General features: G+C 33.2%; 1 protein-coding gene across 1 annotated transcript; it reads right to left on the bottom strand.

Moving 5' to 3' along the window:
- Positions 1-16,513: 16,513 nt before the first annotated feature.
- LOC104221279 (E3 ubiquitin-protein ligase UPL5-like) lies at positions 16,514-23,264 on the bottom strand. Its single transcript, XM_009772306.2, has 3 exons — positions 20,673-23,264; positions 17,993-18,579; positions 16,514-17,280 (listed from the first exon to the last, which is right to left on the bottom strand). The coding sequence occupies exons 1-3, from the start codon at positions 23,110-23,112 to the stop codon at positions 17,017-17,019; spliced, it is 3,291 nt and encodes a 1,096-aa protein (XP_009770608.1). The 5' UTR covers positions 23,113-23,264; the 3' UTR covers positions 16,514-17,016.
- Between the last annotated feature and the right edge of the window lie 2,527 nt (positions 23,265-25,791).

Raw genomic sequence — 25,791 nt, 5'->3', positions numbered from 1 at the left:
AGAGGCTCAGACTTGTGACACCGGATCTATATGGGCTATGTAGTAGGATTATTATTTGAAAGTCCGCATGTTTAACTCTTACTTCATACTTCTAATATGATGATTTGGCAAACTAATTGTGATGGCTAGTAATGAACTGCATGAGAAATGGGTTAAAGTTGTTTATTGGTCAGGCTTGCCTAGCAGTGTGTTGGGTGCCATCACGACCGGGGGTTGGGGTCGTGACATAAAGGCTCGAGTATTGATTCCTGTTTTTTTTTAATTTTACAAGGGTGACTTCAATCGATGTCCTTATGTTTGATATTTTTGAGAATTCAGATACGGTCTCTTATATTTGAAGAACAATTTATTTTTCTAATTTCTTTACAACTTTTGATGAGGTTCCATAGTCTGGAAACAAATAATTATGATTTTATGCTCTATCACTTTTTCTATTAAGAAACATAAGTGAACGGTACTGCAAAACCAAAGTCTTATAAACTGAAGCTATCATTTAGTATTATATTGTGGAAAGTGAAATGATCCCACGTCAATCATCCATTTAAAACTACTCCTGCACTTCTCTTCTAGCAGTATCTTCTTCTGCTTTCATCTGCCTCTCACATCTTCTCTTCCTATAATTAGCTTCTTGTTATAAAATAAAGACTGTAAAGTAAATACAAGTATAGAGAGAAACTGATATATTATTCGAATTCAAACTGATGTACATAATGAACTGAAATCTCTTCTATTTATAGAAGAAAGGAAGCTGATGTGCAAGCTGCCACTGCAAGCTGCTGTGTAAGCTGCTACTATACCAGATATGGATAATCTTCTACTGAGAGTAATGTTTATCCATAACGGAGTACTGAAAGGATAAGCTCATTGTACCAGGTATAGATAATCTTCTACTGGGGGTAATATTTATCCGTAACGGAATATCGAAAGGATAAGTTTATTATACCCCGTATGGATAATCTTCTACCTGGAGTAATGTTTATCCATAACGGAGTATCGAAAGGATAAACTTATTATACCATGTATGGATAATCTTCTATCGGGGATAATATTTATCTATAATCGGGTACCGAAGTGATAAGCTTCTTCAGAAGTCTTATTTCCAATAGAGTACTAAATAGATAAACATATTTACGACGGAGTCCCATATCTATAAGCTTCTTCAGGAAGCTTATTTACAACGGAGTACTAAATGAATATCCATAATAATATGTTTATAACACTCCCTCTTGGATGTTCATTAAAAGATAATGTGCCTCATTAAAACCTTACTAGGAAAAATCACGCGGGAAAAAAAATCCTAGTGAAGGAAAAAGAGTACACATATTCAGTAATACACATTGCTAGGTGCCTCATTAAAAACTTTATAAGGAAAACCCCATGGGAAAAAACCTTAGTAAGGAAAAAAGAGTGCATCGCGTATTTTACTCCCCCTGATGAAAACCTTGTTTCAAATATTTGAGTCTCCACGTTCTAATCTTGTATCTGCATAACCAATACGATCTACACCACATTTTTTAGCATTAGCAAGATACATAAATGCATAACAATTTCACTAAGATAGAGTATTTCAGGACCAAGGAGTTCTTCATCCTCTTCTGGAGGTCGGAACGGATCTTTATTCACTTCAAGTGATCGAACACCTATTGGTGTACTTAATGGGTGCGCTTTATCCATGTAAAAGCATTTAATGACCCTTTCTGCATAGGCAAATTGATGGATAAAGATCTCGTCTGCTAAATATTCAATTTGCAGACCAAAGATAATTTTTTTATTTTTCCAAGATCTTTCATCTCAAATTCTTTCTTAAGATATTCAATTGCCTTTTTGGAGCTCTTCTGGAGTTCCAACAAGATTTATGTTATCAACATAAACAACAAGTATAACAAATTATGATGACATTTTCTTTATAAAAACACATGGACAAATAACATCATTTATGTAATCTTCTTTCAGCAAATATTTACTGAGGTGATTATACCACACATGCCCAGGTTGCTTTAAACCGTACAAAGATCTTTATAATTTGATCGAGTATATTTTTTCAAGACTTTGAATTATATGCTTCAGGCATTTTAAATCGTTCAAGGATCTTCATATAGATTTAATCAAATAAGTCATATAGGTTATGACTTGTATCTAAATGGTATGACATCTTCAAGTGTCTGGAATACTATTCCGATCCTCACAATCTTTTACAATATTGTGCACTATATCGTATCAAATATATCGTCGACGATCATTTTGTATTAGTTCCTAAGCGACATAACTTGTTGAGATCTCATCACTTTCTTTATTTTCAGATACCTGAACTTCTTCTGGAGTTTCATGAAATGTTATGTCGTGGGCTTTTCTAGAGCTCATTTCCTCCTCATTATGATCATTTTGATCATTAGCTCCTATCATTTTTCAAGGATTGTTACCTTTGGAATCGATTGGTCTACCACGCTTCATACGTATAATACACTCTATCCTTCAGGGACTTTAATTTTAATAGGAGCATTTGTAGCTGAAATATGATATTTAACTTTGGATCAGCAAATGCTTCTGGCATTTGATTTGAATTATCTTCTGAGTGAGGATCATACTAATGATAATTTGATTTATATAACATATTTTTCAGCTGTTTATTCCATCCCCCAAATGTTATAAAAACTAACATATATCCCCATTGTTCTTTGAGAAACATATCTTTGTGTATTGTGGTAGAGAAATTAATCATATACCACACACCAAAAGATAGTAAAAATATTTGATTCTGATCCTAAATCAATTGTTAGGGGAGGTCTTTAACATATATTGTTGGTCTGATGCATACAAATGTTGATGTATGCAATTTAGAATATCTTAGACCAACACATAAAGCTTTGTTCTCATAAGCAATAGTTTAGCCATTAGTAGGAGGTATTCAATGTTAAACCAGCTTGGATATAAACCAACATTATCAAGATGAATTGTCTTGATTTCATAATCTGAAAGTTATGCTCTTAATTGAGAAAAGCAATCTCAAATGCCAAACTGCAGGTTGACAATAAATATACATGTAACCATCTTATATATGCATCTATAAGTGGTTCACATGATAGGTGAATGAGCCCAAATTCACCTTTTATATATTCAAGAGGGGTTGCTCTGATGGTAAGCAACCCCCACTTCCAACCGAGAGGTTGTGAGTTCGAGTCTCCCCAAGAGCAAGGTGAGAAGTTCTTGGAGGGAAGGATGCCGGGGGTCTATTTTGGAAACAGTCTCTCTACCCTAGGGTAGGGGTAAGGTCTGCGTACACACTACCCTCCCCAGACCCCACTAAGTGGGATTATACTGGATTGTTGTTGTTGTTGTTGTTGTTGTAGGGGTCTTAGTCCCAACTTTAGCCGATATAATATTATGAGAACAAGCAGCACAAGAGAATTCTTGAAGAATCTTCTGGTTCTTCAGTATATGCTTATCATAATTCTCAAATAGCTCATTTAAAAATGACAAATGAAAACTTCAAGTTTATCATGGCATGTGCTATCTCTTAGTAAACTTCTAGTTTAATATGGCATAAACTTTTGCATTAGTAAACTTCTGATTTACTATGATACATGATGTAATACAAATTGAAGAATAAGGCGGGTAACTTCTCACATACATATTATTTTACCCCCTATGATTGTGAAAACATAAAGATTTTCAATCTTCCAATCATTTGTAGTATCAATATGATAACCACTTGTATTAGTAAACTTCAGGTTTACTACAACATATATTTTTACCATAATCATATAATATGAATGACATATTTTTATATAAACTCTTCAAGAGCCTTCATTTATTATCCACAATCTAATATTTATCAGACACTACTGGTGTCATGTGTCTTCTAGGCAAACAGTTAACTCTTCAGGAGTTGTTGATACATTTTGTACTATCAAATATTTCTCATATACTTCTGGTATCATAAGAGAAAATCACAATCAAATAAACAATGTAAAACAATTGTTTAAGCACAAGAAAACTCTTCTTCATAATATTTTCCTACTTCAGGAGGCAATTCAATTGTGTTACTTCTTCAGGAGCAAATTTAAAATACGAAATATTGAGTATATATTCTCTCAATTATATTACCTCTTCTGGAGGTGAATTGTAATATATTCGCATTAAGAGCGCGTTCATATTTATCAGATTTATTAATATTTTCACATTCACTTCAGGGAATGGATTAATATTATCAAAAGTTCTCATCCTTCAGGAAATCAAACATAATTATCTGAATGCGCATTAATCACATCAAATTGTGATGCCTCATTCTCTTTTAAAATATTTGCTACTTCAGGAGTAAATCGAGGCGTGCATTTAATATAGAGAATATTTATGTAGATTATCTTCAATTGTAACCATATAAAGCCTAAATTATCACTTCTGGTGATCATAGGCATATACCACTTCTGGTGGTTAATAAAATATAATTACAATGAGATATACGAAATATAACCACTTCTGGTGGTTGTATATTTCTTGCAAACTCTGCTAGAGTTTATGTTGATCTAATAATGCTATCCATATTCTTCAAAATGACATAAATAAGATATATTATAGTAAACATAATTATCAAATCATAATTTTTCTTTATATACAACAATTACATAACCATACTATCTATTACAAACAACAAAAATTAAAATATTTATATTTCTACATATTCACCACCGATTACATGACTTGTTTCTCCTTCTGGGAGTGCAAGGTAATCAACTACATCCAAATGCATGAAGTCTAAATTATCTTCAGAAATAAAATTTGCTTCAACATTTTTCTCTGTCTTCTTTAGGGAGGCTTGATAAAGCTCAACCAGATGCTTTGGCGTACGGCAGGTACGTGACTAGTTTTCTTTTCCTCCACATCTATAGCATGCATTTTTTGCATTTGGTGTTTGCACCGCTTCATATTTTTGTTCCTTCCTTTTCCACTGCTGGTGGTGAGGAGGTTTCTTTGGTGCATTATTATTACCATGATTAAAATTTCTTCCCCGACTGGGGCCACGACCTCTTCCACGTCTAGCTTGGTGGAAGTTCGTCTCATTCACTTCAGGGAATGGACAAGAACCAGTAGGCCGATTTTCATGGTTTTTCATTAATAGCCCATTATGTTGCTCGGCTATAAGAAGATGTGAGATAAGTTCAGAATACTTTTTAAATCCCATCTCTTGATATTGCTGCTGCAGGAGCATATTCGAGGCATGAAAAGTGGTGAAAGTTTTTCTCCAACGTATCATGATCAATAATATTATCACCACATAATTGCAATTGGAAAATAATTCTGAACATAGCAAAATTATATTCACTTATAGATTTAAAATCTTGTAGCCTTAGATGAGTCCAATCATAACGTGCCTGTGAAAGAACGACCATCTTCCGGTGGTCATATCTATCTTTCAAACTATTCCATAGTATGACTGGATCTTTAATAGTGAGATATTTCATTTTCAGACCCTCATCAAGGTGATGGCGTAGGAATATCATTGCTTTGGCACGGTCTTGGTTTGATGCCTGATTTTTATCCTTGATGGTGTCTGCCAGACTCATCGCATCAAGATAAATTTCAGCATCAAGCACCCAAGATATGTAGCTTTTGCCCAATATATCCAGGGCTACAAATTCAAGTTTAGAAAGATTTGACATTATATAGAAAAAAAAAGTTCATACCTTAGATACTTTCAAAGTATTTGCTTGAGATGGCAAAGTCTCGTGCTGATAACATGTTATAAAATAAAGACTGTAAAGTAAAGACAAGTATAGAGAGAAACTGATATATTATTCGAATTCAACCCGATGCACATAATGAACTGAAATCTCTTCTATTTATAGAAGAAAGGAAGTTGATGTGTAAGCTGCTACTGCAAGCTGTTGTGTAAGCTGCTACTATACTAGATACGGATAATCCTCTACTGAGAGTAATGTTTATCCATAATGGAGTACTGAAATAATAAGCTCATTGTATCTGGTATGGATAATCTTCTATCGGGGGTAATATTTATCCATAACAGAGTATCGAAAGGATAAGCTTATTATACCCAGTATGGATAATCTTCTATCGGGAGTAATATTTATCCATAAATGGAATATCGAAAGGATAAGCTTATTATACTCAGTATGAATAATCTTCTACCGAAAGTAATGTTTATCCATAAACGGATACCGAAAGGATAAGCTTTTTCAGGAGGCTTATTTCCAATAGAGTACTAAATAGATAAACTTATTTACAACGGAGTCCCATATGGATAAGCTTCTTCAGGAAGCTTATTTACAACGGGGTACTAAATGAACATCCATAATATAATATATTTATAACACTTCTGGCTTTTTCTGCATTAGTTCAACTGTTTTTTCTGCTGATATTCTATCACACTTGTGTCCTTTCTGCTTTGTTCTCATCTCCTTGGAAAAATACTTTGATCTTTTCAAGTCTTTTGTCTAAGTGATGTATGTGCATCTTTTAGTAAGTTCAAAACTGAAAGTACAACAATAACAAATGTGCTTCAATACCAAGCATAAGGAACCAAAAGCTTTTAGCTAAATGGAATAAAGAAAAAATAGGTAAGAAAATTTACTCTCCAATACATCAATTTCACAAAAGTGCCAGTCTAAAATAACCTCACATCTAGCAACTAAGTAGGTGAAACTGTCAAAAAGCTAAAGCAGAACCACTAAAGGACTTTTCAAATTTACATTTTTCATAGGTGGAGGTATTTCTATAGCAAATTGCATAATTAGGACTGTTTGATTGTCCAAGTAAAGTGACATTATGAACTGCTAGATCAGAGATTAGTCAAGACTTCATACCTTCTCATCGTTGTCATTACCAACAACCCTGATTTCTACACCTACAGCGGCAGCATCAGGAGCAAGAGGAATCTCTTCATAACTAAAGAATTGTATGGCACCAGGGTCTTAGCGAAAGAAGCCAAAATCATGAACCTAGAAAATGAATATCAATAGCTGTTTGTAAACAATTAAATAAAGAATACGAAGTTCAAACATTATTTGGAAACTTTCATCATCATTATATAAACCTGCAAAGAGCAACATGCTGAAGCAAAAAGAAAATATCATTTCAAGAAAACATGGAGTTCTTGGGCACATGCATCATATGAAGTTATCCAATTGGTTTTTCAGTTTCACATGTCGCTAGAAGGCTTTCCATCAGTAGCAAGATAATCATATTAGATATCATAAGATATAACAATCATGGCCTTCATTTTCACTTGGAAAAATACTTTGATCTTTTCAACTTTTGTCTAAGTGGTATATGTGCATCTTTTAGTAAGTTCAAAACTGAAAGTACAACAATAACAAATGTGCTTCAATCTCAAGCATAAGGAACAAAAAGCTTTTAGCTAAATGGAATAAAGAAAAAAAAGGTAAGAAACTTTACTCTCCGATAAACTTTACTCTCCAAAATAACCTCACATCTAGCAACTAAGTAGGCAAAACTGCCAAAAAGCTAAAGCAGAACCATTAAAGAACTATTCAAATTTACACTTTTTACAGGTGGAGGTATTTCTATAGCAAATTGCAGAATTGAGACTATTTGATTGTCCAAGTAAAGTGACATTATGAATCTTTTGATCAGAGATTAGTCAAGACTTCTCATACCAACCATACTCTCTAATAAGATATAACAATCTGACAAGAATTTGCTATGTCCTATATCAATATGTTTCAACTTTCTTGTTTTGATGTTTATTTTATACCAATGTAGTATTTGGCATCTGTAGACGTTTCGAGAGGATAATCAAATGCAAGAACTCTATCTGCCACAGTGGAGTTCATAATTGAAAGTGAAAAGAGTCTGGACCTGATCTCTCTTTCTTCCTTGTCTTTTGTATGGTTTGTCCATATGTTCTCATGTACAAGAAAAACACTAAATCGGTCTTCCTATAATTTATAATTCAGAATATCTTCCTAAGAAACCTATTTCTCCTAAAATGGTTATGTTTTATGTCACCCAAGACGCACAGAGGCATTCACTAATTCCAGAGCTAAAATTAGACTGCACTTGTTTATTTTCTTTTCTTTTTTGGATTAGTACTCAGGTTCACTTATTATAGGAAATTCTCATATTTTATATGATTATTAACAATTCATTTACAACTACAATACAGTAAAAATATAATCAATAGTAATATTTACTCAAAAGCTAAAGCAATTACAGAAATAAGAAAAATGTATTGTAAATACCTGATAATTCCACCATGTCTAGCTTCATCTCAAACTAAATTACGAAAAACTTCTTTATACACCACATTTCTAGCTTCATTCGTTATTTGGCCATTATCATCATAAACTAAAATCTTCAACCCTTTTCTACTTGTCACGCGTGAAAGAGCAACATATAATTGTCCATGAGTAAATATTGGCTTCTTCAAAAATAATCCCACATGAGACAATGACTGGCCTTGACTTTTATTAATTGTCATGGCAAAAGATACAACAATTGAAAATTGTCTTCGCTGGAACTTAAAAGGTATTCTTGCGTCTGATGGTGTCAACGTCATTCTCGGGATAAACACTTTTTGTCCAGCCACATTACCAGATAAAACCTTGGCCTCAATAATCCGATTTCCAAGTCTTGTGATGATCAACCTCGTGTCATTACACAATCCTGATGACTGGTCTGTATTTCTCAGCAACATCACAGGAACACCAACCTTCAAAGTGATAGAGTGATTTGGAATTCCAAAAAATTTAATACTATTTAGGAATTTTGGTGTATGTACGTGTTCCAAAGCTGAAAAAGAATGATCAGACATACAAACGGTATCAGAACTCAAATATGTCTTCTCAGGACTATGATTGAGTGAAACCATATATTCATTGAGTGATTCCACCATATCAAGAGTCGGAGCAAGAATTGCTTTTTGCTGGAGGTAATCTATGTCACTGGAATGGTTAAAGAAATCTGGATATGTACTTTCAACAATTGCGGATATTGGATCATCACAATTACTTATGAGAAGATCATCAGGGATTTGGATCTTCTCAATGTCATCAATGGAACTCCCAATCCTTCCATCACCGATTGCCAAAATCCATTCAGAAAAATTTCTTAACTCATCCAAATGTCATCTAACTGATCTCTATGCAATCTCATATTCTTTGTTAGATTTAAGACTTCACAGTGGTCCACAAATACGAAGAATTAAGAGTAGCATTAACAATATCTTGCCTAGATCCTTTTGCAATAACAGGCAAAATTTGTCTGAAGTCGCCACCAAGAACAACTGTTTTACCTCCAAAAGGCTGGATAAATGTGGCAAGATCTGGTCTACGAATTCTCCCCAAAACATTGTCGAGATATTATTCCTCCTGTGTAATTTATATAGCAACTTAATCAGACACCGATAAGTAATCATGTTAAAATATATAAAAAAGTAAATTCATAGACGCAATCTTACTCATGAGCTTCAAGTACCATATTCATAAAAGTGTTGGTCTTATCACCTTGGTTATGTGATTCTACTTCACCATAACTTACAACCTCTCCAATGACATCTATAATAGTTTTAAAAAAAATGATCAGGACAAAGCTGATAAGACATTCAAATAAAAGAACTGCGAATGGAATACTTACCGAAGAGTTCACTCTCTTCAACATCAATTTTGTTTAACAAATACTCATAAGGTCTTAAGTCGAAGATACTCATACCAAAAAGATGATCATTTGATTCCTCTTAAATCGTCTTATGAGTAAATGCCAACTTGAATTTATGCCGCGAGTATTTAAGTTTCATATAATTTGGTCCAACCATAAAGTTCTTCATAAAATACAAACTCAATTCTTTTATCTTTGGTTTGAGCATACGTATAAAAGACCGACCAACAGTCGCATGAATTCAATCGCCCTAAAAACAAATAATTCATAATTAATATTGAGTCAAGCAAATACTTAGTTGTATAGTGTTGTCATTGAGTATATCTAGCACATGATATAGAAAGAAAACTAAAGTTCATATCGATATACACTTTCTAAGCAGATAGATACAACCAAAATAGATACAACCAAAACTAATGGACCTTTCGAATAAGAACGGGTTTAGATACTAAAATATTGTATTTCATATCAGTAACAGCAGTTTTCAAGTTTCAATGTCATCAAATTTTCACTGGAATAAACATCTCTGTAACTGAAGATAAAGCTCAGATAAGTTGGCCCGAAGATAGTTCACTTTTTCAATACACAAAACCTTGGTAGTTTATTTTTTCACTTTTTCGTAGTACAAAGCAGAAGATGGAGATTGTAGGCAAATTGGTTGAAAAAATAAATGCAACTAAAAAAGAATACACCTTTTCATCTTGAATAATTAATTTAAGGGAGACGGTGTTGTCTGATTTATCGCGGTCTAGAACATGCCACAATCTCACTATTCGTACCTTCAAATTCCAACTCATCTTGTTACTTGATATATTGTTAATATAGTCAAATGCCGTCATATTTCTTCTTAGAGAAAATTTGATACCCTAGGCCGAAAAATCTGGCTTAGAGATATGAAATATCATATTTTAGTATTATTTTAATATTAAATATGGAAAATTTTACAAAAGAGAGGCAATAAATTTGGGATTCCCTCGTTAGTTGTTAGGCCGAAAAATCTGGCCCATAACATTAGTTGCTTGGCCGAAAAATCTGGCTTAGAGATATGAAATACCATATCTGTGATAACATGATTAATTTATAACACGAAAAATGTTAAATACATCAAAACTAAGCGTGGCAATATAAGTTTTTACCATTTCGATCGGAGAAGTGTTTAGTCCGCTTTTGGTTTTGTATGCATATTTTGTTTATTCTTGCGAGTTTCTTCTGACCTTCCATGTCCAAGTAGCCTCTAAAATGGATTTCTGCTGAGAATTGAAAATTTTTTAAGAAGAGAGAGAGAGCGCGAAGAAGAATTGGGAATTTTTTAAGAAGAGAGAGAGGAGCGGCAAATCCGGCCTTCTTTTAGAGGCATATATACTAACAGGCTTACCCATTTTGGGATTTCTGTATTTCCCAATCCTTTTAATTTAAAGAAAGATAGATATACCCTAGTGCTCTTAAGTTTAAGCTACTACTCCTAACGTTTTTTATTCTTTCTACTTTTGTCATTACATTCAACAAACCTTTATTATTCTTCTGTTATATATTCAATATGTATTTTATTTATAAGCCAATATCTAGTTAAATGTAATTTGACTATTTTTTATTATTGAACAAAAAGGGAAAAAACATGAAGCCACATTAAACCTATTTTACTTCTGTTTCAAACACATAAATAATTGCACGCACAGAGCAAAGCCAGGATTAATTTTTAGTTATGAGTTCTTGTTAAATTTGTTTTATTTACATAATTATGAAAAAATACTTTGTACATATTAAATAAATAGGGAACACAAATACAAAGTTTGATCGGTTCCCTTCACACACATATTTAGATTTTTATGAGAAATAGCATAAGCAAAATCATACAAAAATAATTACTACATAGCAAATGCAGAGTCTACGGCTCTCTAAGAGCCTTAGTATTTTTTTTCTTTGTTACTTTAAAGTGATTCCTACTGGTAGGGGTGTAAAATTAGTTGTTATGCCGAAAAATCTGGCTTAGAGATATGAAATACGATATATCTGATAATCTTAATTTTAAATATAGGAAATTTTACAAAACAAAGGCAATAAATTTGGGATTCCCTAGTTAGTTGCTAGGCCGAAAAATTTGGCTGTTCCAACTTGCATTTTTAATAATTAAGTTCTAATAAATTAAGTTGCCATATGTCTTTTTAATATGTTGCCACTTGGCTAAACGAGAAAGACAAACTTTCTTGCTTTAATATATACTAGTATTCAGGGGCGGATTTAGGGGGGCGTAGCGAACACCCTTCGCCGAAAAATTACACTGTATATATAAGGTAAAATCTGTTTTTTATCTCTATATATTAAGTTTTGAACACCCTTTAACATAATCCAAAAGTGTAGTTTAGTGGTCAAGGGGGTTCAAAATCTACGTAAGGTCATGGGTTCAATTCCCACTAGCTACAAAATAAAATTTTGAACCCCTTTCGTGGAGATCTTGCCTCCGCCACTGCTAGTATTAGTACCTGCGCGATGCGCAGGCAAATTATTTCAAATTGCGATGTATGTTGTTTGAATCATGTACAAATAACCTTAAAATATATATCTCTCAGATAAAAATTATATAATATGAGAATTTAATTATGAAGCAGGATATGAAGTTATTGATCAAATCTCGTAGTAGACAATCAATCTTTTTAACATATATTTGTAGCAACCTAACCCCTTGATTTTAGTACTTGCATTTCGTTCCGTTGTCGATATTAAAGAATACTAAACATGTCATATTGTGATCTGTCTTGTTCGAGCACATTAGATTATATTATTTTAACAAAATTCTTACAATCACTTTATTTTTATGAGGAAGTCAAATATGTTCTTTTCTTGTAGTTATTGTATTATTTAATATTTCATATTATTATATCATCATATAATTTTTTGTTAGCTTATAATTAAATTAATGTCTTGCTTATTATCCTTTTAATAGTATGTGATAAAATAAATTTTTTATTCTCAAAATTTGATATATTTTTATGCTTTTATCCTCTTATTCATAATATTTTAATCATTTAAATTATCAATAATATTTTTAAATATAATTAATTATTTTATTTTATCTATATTAAAATTAATTTAAAGTATAAGTATCCTCACACTACCTCTATTTTCTTTTTAATATACATTCTCTTTCCTACTATAAATGTTAATTAGTTTTATATTAATATTTTACCTATAACCAAAATAATATCATATTTTGTTTTAAATTGTAACTTTTAATTAGTCTAAAATATTAATACATAAGTTATTTGATTATCATGTTCCAAATGTATTGAGTTCTCTTATAATTAATTTTGTATTAGATGCAGTTAAATTTTCTTTCTTTTTTAGATATAAGATAAAATTTAATTTTAATTTTAATTTTCATTATTAAGATTAACAATATTAGAAATTTATTTTTTATTTTTAAAAATTTATTTAATCATAGAAAAAAATTATGAACACATTATTTCTAAATATTGTAATAAGATTTTTACTATCATTTTAATTCTTTACGTAATATTTTTTTTTAAAAAAAAAATTCATCCCAAACTCAAATAATTCTTATCATTTTATTTTCTAAACTGGACCACATTTTCAAAAATTTATGCTATGCATTCAAATTCAAACTAACTACACTCGATTCAGATATTAATCATAAGTCTAAAATATTAATACATAAGTTATTTGATTATCATGTTCCAAATGTATTGGCTTTCTTGAGCCGAGGGTCTCCTGGAAACAGCTTCTCTGCCCCTCGGGGTAGGGGTAAGGTCTGCGTACATATTACTCTCCTCATACCCTACTTGTGGGATTATACTGGGTCGTTGTTGTTGTTGTTCCAAATGTATTGAGTTCTCTTATAATTAGTTTTGTATTAGATGCAGTTAAATTTTTGTTCCTTTTTAGCTTTAAGATAAAATTTAATTTTTAATTTTTATTATTAAGATTACCAATATTAGAAATTTATTTTGTATTTTTAAAAATTTATTTAATCATAGAAAAAAAATTCTTAATTTTTTGATCACATTATTTCTAAATATTGTAATGATATTTTTATTGTCATTTTAATTCTTTGCGTAATATTTTCAAAAAAAAATCTCATCTCAAACTCAAATAATTCTTATCATTTTATTTTCTAAACTGGACTGTATTTTCAAATAATTATGCTATGCATTCAAACTCAAACTAACTGCACTCGATTCAGAATCACAGAAAAATATTTTCTTAATTGTTTGAACATATTATATCTAAATATTGTAGTAATATTTTCACTGCCATTTTACTTCTTTACATAATTTTTTTTCCTTTTTAGTTTTAAGATACAAATTTACTTTTTTTGTAAAATTACCTTTATTAGAAATTTATTTTATAATTTAAAATTTATATTTTATTATTATTTTATTTTTCATAAATAAGACTTCAATTTCGTGGTATTATTCATAATTTGCGCATTCGTATCGTAGTTTTAAGAACTTTCTAATCTTAAATTCAAATAGTCTTTTCTTTTCCTTTCATTTCTAATAATAAACTTCTAATAAGTTAACATAATTTTCCTATTTTTTTAATCTAATATATAGTTTTATTACGTTTTATGTGGCTTTTCATTAACTCGTAACTTTATTTAATATCATTATCAGCTACTTTTATTTAATAACATAAGATAAATATATAATTTTTTAATTATAAAATAAATATTTATTTTGTTTCAAAAATATTGCTCGAAAATTTTAAATTATTTAAAATTTAATAATATTTTTAAGTACTGTATATTTACTTTATTTTATTTTCTAAACTTATGATTTATAAATATCGTTAGATTATCTCTAATTTATTTTTATTGTTCAATATTTTTAGTTTTTTATTTTACTATTAGACTTGAGTTATGTGGACTTATATTATGACTTTTCTTATTATAATATAAAAAACTTTCTCATCTCAAATTTAAATAATTTTACACTTTTTCCTATGATAAAAAATCTTAGCTTTTTTTCTATTTATTCTTTATTATTGATTTTATATTATTCAATACCTAATATTATTACATTGTCATGTGAATTTTTATTAGCATGTTTGAATTTAATATCTATTTTTACTACACTCATTCTAATATAATATAGATAAAAATTAAAATACTTTCTCATCTCAAATTCAAATAATTTTTATCATTCTATTTTCTTAATTGGACCATATTTTCAAAAAATTATGGTATGCTTTCAAACTTACACTAACTAAACTCAATTCAACTATTAATCATAGAAAACTATTTTCTTAATTGTTTGAATACATTATATCTAAATGTTGTAGTAATATTTACGTATAAATATTCGTTTGCACGATTTATCAATATTAATATGAATTTATTTTTCTTCTTATTAAAATATCTTTTGCTGATTATTTAATTTTTCTCTTATCTTATAATTAATTTGTATACTTTATGTAAGATCTTATTTTGCTGCTTGAATTTATTTAGTTTTTAAACTCAATAAATCTTTAATATCATAAGTAATTTTTAGTTTTATTTTATATTTTAACTTACTCCAAAGTATAAATAGTCATAGGTTATCTCAATTTACATCTTTATATATATATATATATATATATATATATATATATATAATTACGTCTTTATATATTATTATTTTCTATTATAGTTTTTAATTAATTTTTCACCTCCATATTTCTAGCTAACATAGAAGAAAATCTATGAGTGGATCAATATATAGATATAAATATAGATATCTTATACATATTTAGATTATGTATAAGATTCATTAAACTACCTCCATTAATTATGTTTCTATATATAATTTTTAATTATTAATGTTATCCTAAAATTGCTAAGTGGCTTCATTTTAGCTTGCCACTTGGCTTAACCACAATGTATACTCCCCTTCTTTTAATATAATATAGATATAGATATAGGTGTCTTGGTTGAAAGAGCCTGTTTGGTTTAGAAATTTGCTGTGTTTAACCAAAAGCTGATGTCATCGGTGTGTAATATGCGAGTTCAGAGCAGTATGATGGTGGTGGTAATGTTTATTTTGTAGTGTACATATTGAATAATTGAATAGCATTTCATTCCAGAAAGTTTTTAGATATATAAGATATGGGACAGGTAAAAACGTATCTGGTGTAATACTTGACGGGTGACACGTCTTTATATACATTGTTATCACTAGTCCATAGTTAATTAATACTCCTTCCGTTTCAATTTATGTGAATCTGTTTGACTGGGCATGACGTTTAAGAAAAAATGAAGATTTTTGAGATTTGTGATCTTAAACAAGTCAAAAAGGGACCCAGAGTATTTATATGGTTATAAAAGTTTATCATTAAGGGTAGAATTATAAGTTTAAACCAAAAAGGAAATAAATTCGCATAAACTGGAACATAAGGAGTAACAGTTTACTTTAGTTTATTAGTTAACCATGTTAAATTAGTATGGATTTGTGTAAACGTCGAGTGCGACACAATCCCGGCTAGTTGACTTGTTTGGCCTTTAATTGATGAGTGAACTTCAGGGGAAAAAAATGCCATTTTGAAGAGGTGAGATATCACATAGAAGAATGATATGCAGAAACAGCACAAGTGAAAATATAGACGCCAACTTGCAAGTTTGCAATACTCAAGAAATTTTGGACTGGAATACAAGAATTGCATTAGATGCCTAATCAAAAAGGAAAAGGTTCAATATGTACAATAGAAAAGTTAAATAAGTATGAAGCACTGCTAGCTGCATAAATACATACATAACAATGGTTTAGCAAAATGCTGTACAAATAGAAACACCTTGAAATATGATCATAAATCAGATTAGCTCCTGTAGATTCGTTATTCCACATCGAGTAAATGCGGATTGGAGAAGAGGAAGATCACGGAGAGAATGATATCCAGATACGGAATAAGTAATACAGATGCCAACCAACAAATTTACAACTCTAGTGTTTTTGTACTTGAGTTCAAATGAGAATGAGACTTACTCTATACACCATTGATGAAAAAAAGAGAGGCTGGAAAGTACAATCAACCATGTAAACACAAACTAATAGGGGAAAAAAGAAAAAAAAAATGAAACTGACAATGCATAGAGAAGACAAGATGGACTGGAACTTCTTTCTTTATCGTTAGATCCGATACCTCTATATTCTATAAAAGTTGATAAGGAAAAAGAAAGGGCTTGCATTCAGCAAGAAGTAAGCAAAGTTCAGTTAGTTCTTTTAACTTGTCATAGACTCGTCAGTATGTGATGCATTGAGTTGAAAGTATGAGCTTCAGCCATGTAGAGAGGGGAAACAAAAGTAGACCATAAACATCAAGCTTTAAATAGGTAAGTATATCCTACTTCATGTACAAGCTGATTATGTGCAAGTTCAATCCCAAAATTGGTAGATGTCACCAGGTACCAAAGCTGCAACCAACATGCTCTTGGGTGATTACCCGGAGTCGATCTTGCATCACAGCCATGGATTGATAGGGAGGAAAGCGTATGCGGTAGAAGCATGTTTGTGCAGAAGGTAAGTGATCATAAGACTCCGAGATTCTGCAGATGTAAAGTCTAGAAGCCAAACCACCAAAACCCTCTAGAGGTAGATGCTTAATTGAAGTCCAGAAGAAAAGGAGCACCTTTCTCTGCTCAGCAGACATACGGCCAACTATCTGCACACAATGAAAGAAAACAAACATTATTGGTATGAATCATAGATCTCCTAACACTTGAGGTTTGTCCTCATAATATTCAGAGTGACAACAACTTATTCCAGCTTACAATAATAAATTTATTTGGGATCCATATCCATTCCGTGATGTTCATGCTTCAACCGTGTCGTTTTCATCAAGTGTTACTAAGGCAAAAACATGTGCCACCAGTAGAAAAGCCGGTAAATAAAAAAAATAGTATGTACTTTCCCTACTCCCCAAAACAAATGCTGCCAGGGCAACTTTGAATAAAATGAATTTTCAGTGTCAGAAATTTTCTGCTTTTAAAAATAATGAAGAAAAGAAGGGTGAAAGTTTAAAGTCTAAGAGCCCGTTTGGAGATAAGAAAATTTTCCTTTTTTTCAATTTTTTTTTTGAAAAAAGTGTTTGGTTATCAAAATCTTATAATTTTTGCATTCTCACTTGAAAATGCATTTTCAAATTTAAAAAACTGGTGAGAACCAGTTTTTCAATTGAAAATGAGAAGGTTGCTAGTTTTTAGTTGCAAAACATGTTGAAAAAGAGACATCCAAATATGTTGCAAAAATTATAACCAGACACAACTTCATCCTCAATTCAAATTTTAGTGAAATTCCAAAATTGAATTTTTTTTTTTTGGAATTCATGTCCAAACGCCTACTAAATATTGTGAGAATATACTGACTTCATGTACCTTCCAGAACCAGGATATTTGGGGATCACTTTCTTTGTAGCCTTTGTAATCTGTATGTGCTTTCCACTCTTCCACAGAAACCGCACTTCCATTCCCATCAAGCATCCAGTCAAGATCTTCAAGATCTAAACTCCGAAAAAAGGATGTTTGGAGCCTTGAGGTAGTTATATCAGCAAAACCTTGAGAAAAATGGGCTACCTGCTGAGCAATTGATGTGACAAACAAATGTTGAATAAGAAGATTAACATACTTCTTCCTGTTCTTACTGTTCACAACAGTATCTTTCCCGTCGAGACAAAGCTCGACCACTTTCCTGGACCCTAACTCTTCAACTTCACAAACAAATGTCAAGCCTAGTATATCTTGATCCACCGTCTCAGGATCCATCTCCAGTATCTGCTTGCAGCTACTGTACAAGTATGGATCTGCATCCCTAATGTCTTCCAATGAAATTTCCTCTCCAGCCAATTGCAATAAGAACACACGATCGAACACTACGCCAATTTGTATTTTATGCATTAAAGCCAATGCAATCATCCTACCTGAGAAGCAGAAATACTCGAGGTGCAATGGGTCCACCTTAGATGCTGCAAGCACAACTTGTAGATGAGCATATGTATATTCTAACGGTGAGTAACATTACTTTCTGTGATGCATTAAATGATTGTTTCAAACAGCTAGCAATTATCTTAAAAATAAAGTTCGGCTGCAAATAATCCTCTCATCAGGAAATCCCAGTGATCTAACCTCATATCTTGACGGGGAGAAAAATGATAACATCACTCAGAAGTACTGCATATGCAGTGCAATCAAAGTATTCTTAATGCGGCCTTTCTTCTTTAGTGTAAGCTTTGCAGCCAACTACTGAATCATAAGCATCGATATTTCTTTATTAATATTAAAGACGAGATCTATTGTTGTCTTTTGGATGTCCTCTAAAATTAAATGTCATTTTGGGTCAAGAAGATGGGAAAGCGAATATATCTTTACATGCACGGTGAGCACTGTGAGTGCGAGTAAGAGAGAAGGGACGCCACAATTGGGGTTTTATGGTTGTTCATCTGAAAAATTCCCTTGTGGGGTATCTTGAAGGTGAACCATGGGGCAACGAAAAGTGGCCTGATGTTGTCACAGTTGAGATTCTATAATTGTTTCCTCTCCTTCCAGTTGAGTGACTTTGTACCTCATTACTGAGAAAAACTACATCTTCTATTCACATCGATTTAGGTTTTCCCGCACGATATTTTGATCTGTCTCGGAATTCCCCAACAAATTTTTGACTCTTCAAATACAATGGGATTTCACAGCTGACCAATCTTTCACTCTCTTTTCTTGTAGAAACAATATGGTTATAAATCAGACTAACTCCTCTAGATTGTTATTCCACATCTTTATCTGCTTGTCTAGTATAAAGTCGAGTTGGTGCAGATTGGGGAAGAAGAAGATTAACTACCAAGATTTTTCATATTAGGCAGCCAGGCTTGGTATGCGTCTGTGACGGTCAAGGATTTGAAACAATTCCGGATAACATGGTTTGGAAGGTTCAGTTATGTGTTCCAACAAGTCGGGATGTCTCGAAGTGAAAGCTTATATTTCCACTGTCCACATGATGGTCATGACAATTGATTTTTATTTTGAGAAGGGATGGTCATGATAATTGATATCTGTCGGTAGTCTATGTGGATGAATTGTCATTATAAGCAATGACCAGGAAGGCTTTTTTTTTTAATCAAAAAACACTTGTTCAGTCATTTTCAGACCAAATATCTAGAAAAATTGAAGTGTTTTCAAATGATTGAGGCAATACAATCCAAGACAAGTGTTATTATCCCATAAAGGAAGTACATCTTGGACATACTGGTGGAGATAGGCTTAGATTTCAAAAACGTTGATACTCCCTATGTTGCTCGGATCCTTAAAAAATGATGCTGCACCCCGTGTCAGATTCTCCTAAAATGCAAGTCGTATCCCAGGACCCAAATAATTAATTAACTAAAAATAAAAAATTAAGTTAAAATTACACAATAATTATTAGTCATTTAAATTAATTAAATAGGAATCAAGTTAACTTACACTGTTGACTTACATATTAGTTATTTTCAACATTCTTAAGTAAGTAATGTTATATATATATATTTATCAGCCGCACCCTTGAATCCTAAAATTTATGTGATGACGAATCCAACATCCAGATCCGCACCTATATCAGACATTTTGCACCTGCATCCAAGCAACATCGAATACTCCTATGGATCCAAACATCAAATTTGTTCCAAGATAAGGAGCCACAGGAAGATCCTGACAGATATGAATACCAAATTAAACAATTTAATAATTACACGACAAGATATTTCATTTGTAGTGATTGTGATCCGTTAGATTCTTCAAGCTCCATGCATTGGCCTTTGGGATGCAGTAATCCGCACTCTAGTGTATATAAAAAGGACAAGGGTCATCCATAAATTGTTGAATATGCTGATGCAGACAGGACAGATTCTCCCTCAGATAGACGATATACTTCTAAATACGATGTTATGATTGGAGATAATCTAATTACTTAGAAGAGTAAGGAGTAAGATGTTGTTGCCAGATCTAGTGCAGAGTAAAATGTGGAGATCTATGAGTTCAAGTGAGCACAAAAGGTCACATAAGCATGTGCAAAAAGGCAATAAAAGCTTACCTGGATTTGGGAAAAACCTTCTACGGTCATTTGGGCAAGCTATAAAAAGAGCATTCTGAGAATTGAAGATCGCTTGACATACCAAGAAAAACCACTCCCTTAACACACCCGGCCCAGTAGCTTCTTCATGTTTGAATTCCATAAAAAGACTACCTCGCAGCAATGCAGGATCTGCATGTCTAATGTACTCAAATGATTCTTCCAACAACTGGGACCTGTCAATGAGCATCTCATGCAGCGCCTGGTTTCCATATCTAACTTCTCGAAGCATCATCATTGCGAAATGTCTCCTTACCTCAAAATTGGTTACCTCCTTGTGTTCAAGAACCCACCGATAATCGTTAGATCTTTTTGCAGATGCCACTATCAAAAAACACAGTGAAACCTTACTTTGCTTCATCTTCTGCCAAAAGATCTTCTCCAAGCCCTTAAACAGCTTTGAAATGCTATTTAACTCCTTCAGAATTACAAGATACTGAGACCACCAGGGTACAATAGGTTTGCCTTTTCCTATCTCTTTCAATCCCAACTGGGCTTCTAATTTATTTAAACACAACTCCATTTTGTCTAGCAAACCATATAAAATACGATGCAAACATTTAATACACTCTCTGACACACACTGCTTCACTGGTGCCAAATAATATTTGCGACGGTATTACTTTCTTTAATGCAAGCATATACTCAGTAAAATCACGCACAATGCTCACTGATAACCCCCCTGTAGACTCAACTGATCCCTTACTCAATTCTAAAGCATGGGATAACTCAGGTACTACTACCTCACATACAAACACAAAAACATCCTTCAATGCCAATAACTCCTTAGTGTGCCTTGCGATCCCAATGGAGTCTACTATAGCCCCTAAACTACTCCGACAAAAATTATACAAACAGTCATCAAGCCCGGCAGCCCCTCTCAGTAGTTTACAAAACTCTAACACTATTCGAGCACATCCAACACATATGTGCTTAGGCAACATACTCGTAAATGAATTAACAAATGAACGAACAGATTCATCAGCAGTAAACTTGTTAGCATTATCTGGAGACATAAAAAGCATTACCAGAGCTGCAGGAGCCGACGAAGAGACGAATATTTTGATGTGTTCATAGGCCTTTTCAATATTATCCCCGGGAGTCATAGTTAAAAACTGTATAAGCGTCCTGATTATATGATCCGAATCTGAAGGAACCGAAGGATAATTGCTTTTCAAGATATCGAAGATTAGTGAAACTAAGTCATTGATGAGCTGCCACGCCTGAGGATGATCTGTGCTTCGCATTCGACCAACGAGTTGCATGCTCTCGTCCTTTTGGATACCACAGTTCGCCAATGTTTGCTCTGACTGGAGCTGCTTTCCCTTGTAAATTAGCCGTTGGTCTGCGGTGGGTATACCAGTGATCCTCATGATTTTATAGTGAATGAATTCCACAAGGTCCGTAGAATGAGCTTGGATAACTAACGTTTTGCCTCCGGGAAATAAACGTACAAAAAACTGAACTCGAATTAGGTCTTTTAGCATCCTAACAGGGGAAGAGACTAAGGATTCAGAGGAAACAATTTCGTCCTTCACTGCTAATAACCCCGTGGTAGCCTTGCGCCTCAAGATACCAGTGGACTCAACTATATCCCCTAGACTACTCCGACAAAATTTATACAAAGAATCATCTAGTCCAGCCCCTCTGAGAAGCTTACAAAATTGTAACACTATAGGAGTACATAAAATGTACATGCGCTTAGGCAACATACTCTTAAATGAACTGATAAATGAACGAACAGATTTATCAGCAGTAAATTTGTTAGCACCATCTGGAGACATATAAAGCATTACCAGAGCTGTAGGAGCCGACGAGGAGATGAATATTTTGATATGTTCGGCGGCTTTTTCAATAGTATCCTTTGGAGTCATTGTTAAAAATCCTACAAGCATCCTTATTATACCATCCGAGTCCGAAGGAATCGAAGGATTTTTGCTTTTCAAAATATCGAAGATTAATGAAATTAAGCCATTGATGAGCTGCCGCGCCTGAGGATGATCTACGCTCCGCAATCGACCAACGAGCTGCATGCTCTCGTCCTTTTGGATGCCACAGTCCGCCAATGTTTGCTCTGGCTGGAGCTGCTTTCCCCTATAAATTAGCCGTTGTTCGACTGCGGGGATACCGGTGATCGTCATGATTTTATGGTGGATGAACTCCACAGGGTCCGTAGAATGCGCTCGCATAACTAGCGTTTTGCCTCCGGGAAACAAACGGACGAAGAACTGAACCGGAATAGGAGGAGAGGGAGGGAGAGTTTGGTCTTTTCGCATTCTGATAGGGGAAGGGGCCAAGGATTCAGAGGAAACTATTTGATCAAGCCTACGCTTGTAGGTGGTGGTGGTACTACGGTTGTAGACGGTGGTGCTGCGGTTGTTTACGGCGTCGAACTGATACATAATTGGGAAGTGAAGTTAGAGGGGTTTTATGAAACGCCGAAGCCCATAGAGCGTGACAATTCCTAATTCTGATTTGTGAGGGAAAACGGAGAAGAACGTTGCTATAAACTACTTTCAAGGCTACTAGGAGTATACTATGATTTTCCACGAGGTCCATGATTTTGACTATGTTGTGACTCCAAAATAGTACTATTCCCTTCCTCTCAATTTTATTAAATGGTATTTGACTGTGCTCCAGATTTAACAAAAAATAATAATTATAAGGGTAAAATAGAAAATTAAAAGTTTAATAATTTTTAAATATAAAAAGATAGTATATTTTTTGGACTAATTAAAAAGTAGTACTATCACATAAATTAGGAGAGAAGGTATAGGACTAGACAGTCTAGGGACCTTCCCTTACTTTTCTTTTTAATCGAAAATTTGAGATTAGTATGTTTGTTTTTTTGGGGGCCAGAATGGTCTAAATGGCAATTATATTTGTGCCACTTTGTCATGCCGGTCCCTAAACATAACAATTTGCCAATTAAACACTTATACTCATTCAAACTGTATATAATAAATGCTTAGGACAGGAGGCTGTCAGTGCGTGTGATACAATCTCCTACACGTAGGACGCCACATCAACAAAATTAAACCACTTAGGCTCCACGTCACTTTTTATGGACACATAGGAAAATAAAACGGGAAATGATTATTAACCTCTCCCCCTCCCCCTCCTCTCAACCAATTCTTCATCTTTCAAGCGTAACCCAGAACCTTTCATGGCTTCTCCCATGATGAGCAATCATACTATCTCTTTTTTTCTTCCTACAATTCCTATAAAACCCATTACAAAATGCACAAAATCAGATAATGATTCTAAAACTCTTCCCAAGCATAAAACTCTTCTTGGGAGCTCGAACGCAGATAAACTCACCCCCACCTCAGAATCCGGTGATTGTTGTTTCACTCCTTATCTCTGTCGTTTCTCTTCTTCATCTTCCCTTCTCCCCTGTTTTATTTTCTCTAACTGTTTGTTAGTTTTTTACAGGGCTGGACCTAGCCGAATAAATTAGATCTGATCGGAAATATAACTTTTCGGGACCTTCGTTCCACCACAACACTGGCCGGCGAATTCCTCTCTTTCTTTTATGTTATTAGACCCTAAATAAACTTAGGCGAACTACCAAATCTTGGCAAAAAATTTGGCCGGAATTTGATTTCGCTTGAATATTTGCTCTTCTAATTCTGATATTTCTGTATTACTTTGACAATAGTTCACATATTTGTTCTTTGTGTAGATCTGGAGAGTGAGAAAAATTTCATTTTGGTTTGTATGGAGATAAGTTGATTGATTATCTCCCATGAGAATCACTAATGGGTGACGTAATGAGCCTTTGAGGCCTCTTGTTTTCCATGACGATAATTATTGTTTTCCATGAAGCAACAGTCACCGGATTTCCAAGCGTAAAACTCTTCTTGGGAGCCGTCAAAGATAAATTTTTTTTTTGATTTTAGTATTTTTTTTTAAAAATCAAACCTAGTGTATTCACCCGCTTTTAAAAGCGTGTGACCACGCACTTCATCTGACTCAGCAAAATAAATGCCACATACGCTCGGTCAACGGTCATAGTGGTTTAAAATATAAGTTTTGATCAAGTAAAAATGTCTGAATGAAAACAAATGAAGTAGAGGGACCGACATGATAAAGTGGCACAAGTATAAGTGTCATTTAGGACATTCTGCCTTTTTTTGGGGTTCCATACTTACTTATGAATTCAAAAATATTCTACAGTTTACAACTATTAATTAAATAACATATTCTATAGCATTGTCACGATCCAAATTTTCCACCCTCGGGAGTCGTGATGGCGCCTACTAGTGAAAGTTAGGCAAGCCAATCATTACGATTATTTAACCCTTTTCATTTTTAATTAACAATTGTGGTTAATATTTTATAAACAGCGGAAATAATAAAGTGAAAGAAGGAAATGCAACAACTTAAAATAATACTGATACAAATCCATAAACATAAGTTACCCAGAACTGGTGTCACAATCTCACAGACTGTCTAAGAATACTACAAATAGGGTCCGAACAAAATAGGTACATGTTTGTCTCTAAAATAGTAAAGAACACATGAAAATCTAGATAGGAAGGGGACGCCAAGGCCTGCGGACACCTGCAGGACTACCTCGGGTCACCTGATGGACTGAAGGCAGCAACTTCACTGTGGTCCAAAAGCTGCAGCACCGGGATCTGCACACAGTGCAGAGTGTCGTATCAGCACAACCGACCCCATGTGCTGGTAAGTGCCTAGCCTAACCTCGGCGAAGTAGTGACGAGGCTAGGACATGACTACCAAATAAACCTATGCAGTTAAATCATATACAACGAAAAAATAAAGGCAGAAATTTACAGTTAAAGATAGGAGGGGAACACATGTTGTGGGGAACAACAGGTAACAATAGAAAACCAATAGAAGAATGTAAAGAAAGCCATAATTCAATTATTAGCAAGAATCAAGAACTCAATAACACGTGCATGGTATCACCCTTCGTGCTTTTACTCTCATCCTCACCATAAAAATCAATAGAATCATCACGGCATCACCATTCGTGCTTTTACCTCACATAATCATGGCACGGAATTATCCTTCATGTATTATCACTCATATCATGGCACGACATTGTACAT

Source organism: Nicotiana sylvestris, chromosome 10 (genome assembly GCF_000393655.2).
Source record: "Nicotiana sylvestris chromosome 10, ASM39365v2, whole genome shotgun sequence".
Classification (NCBI taxonomy): domain Eukaryota; kingdom Viridiplantae; phylum Streptophyta; class Magnoliopsida; order Solanales; family Solanaceae; genus Nicotiana; species Nicotiana sylvestris.
This window is presented reverse-complemented; position numbering and strand designations above follow the sequence as displayed.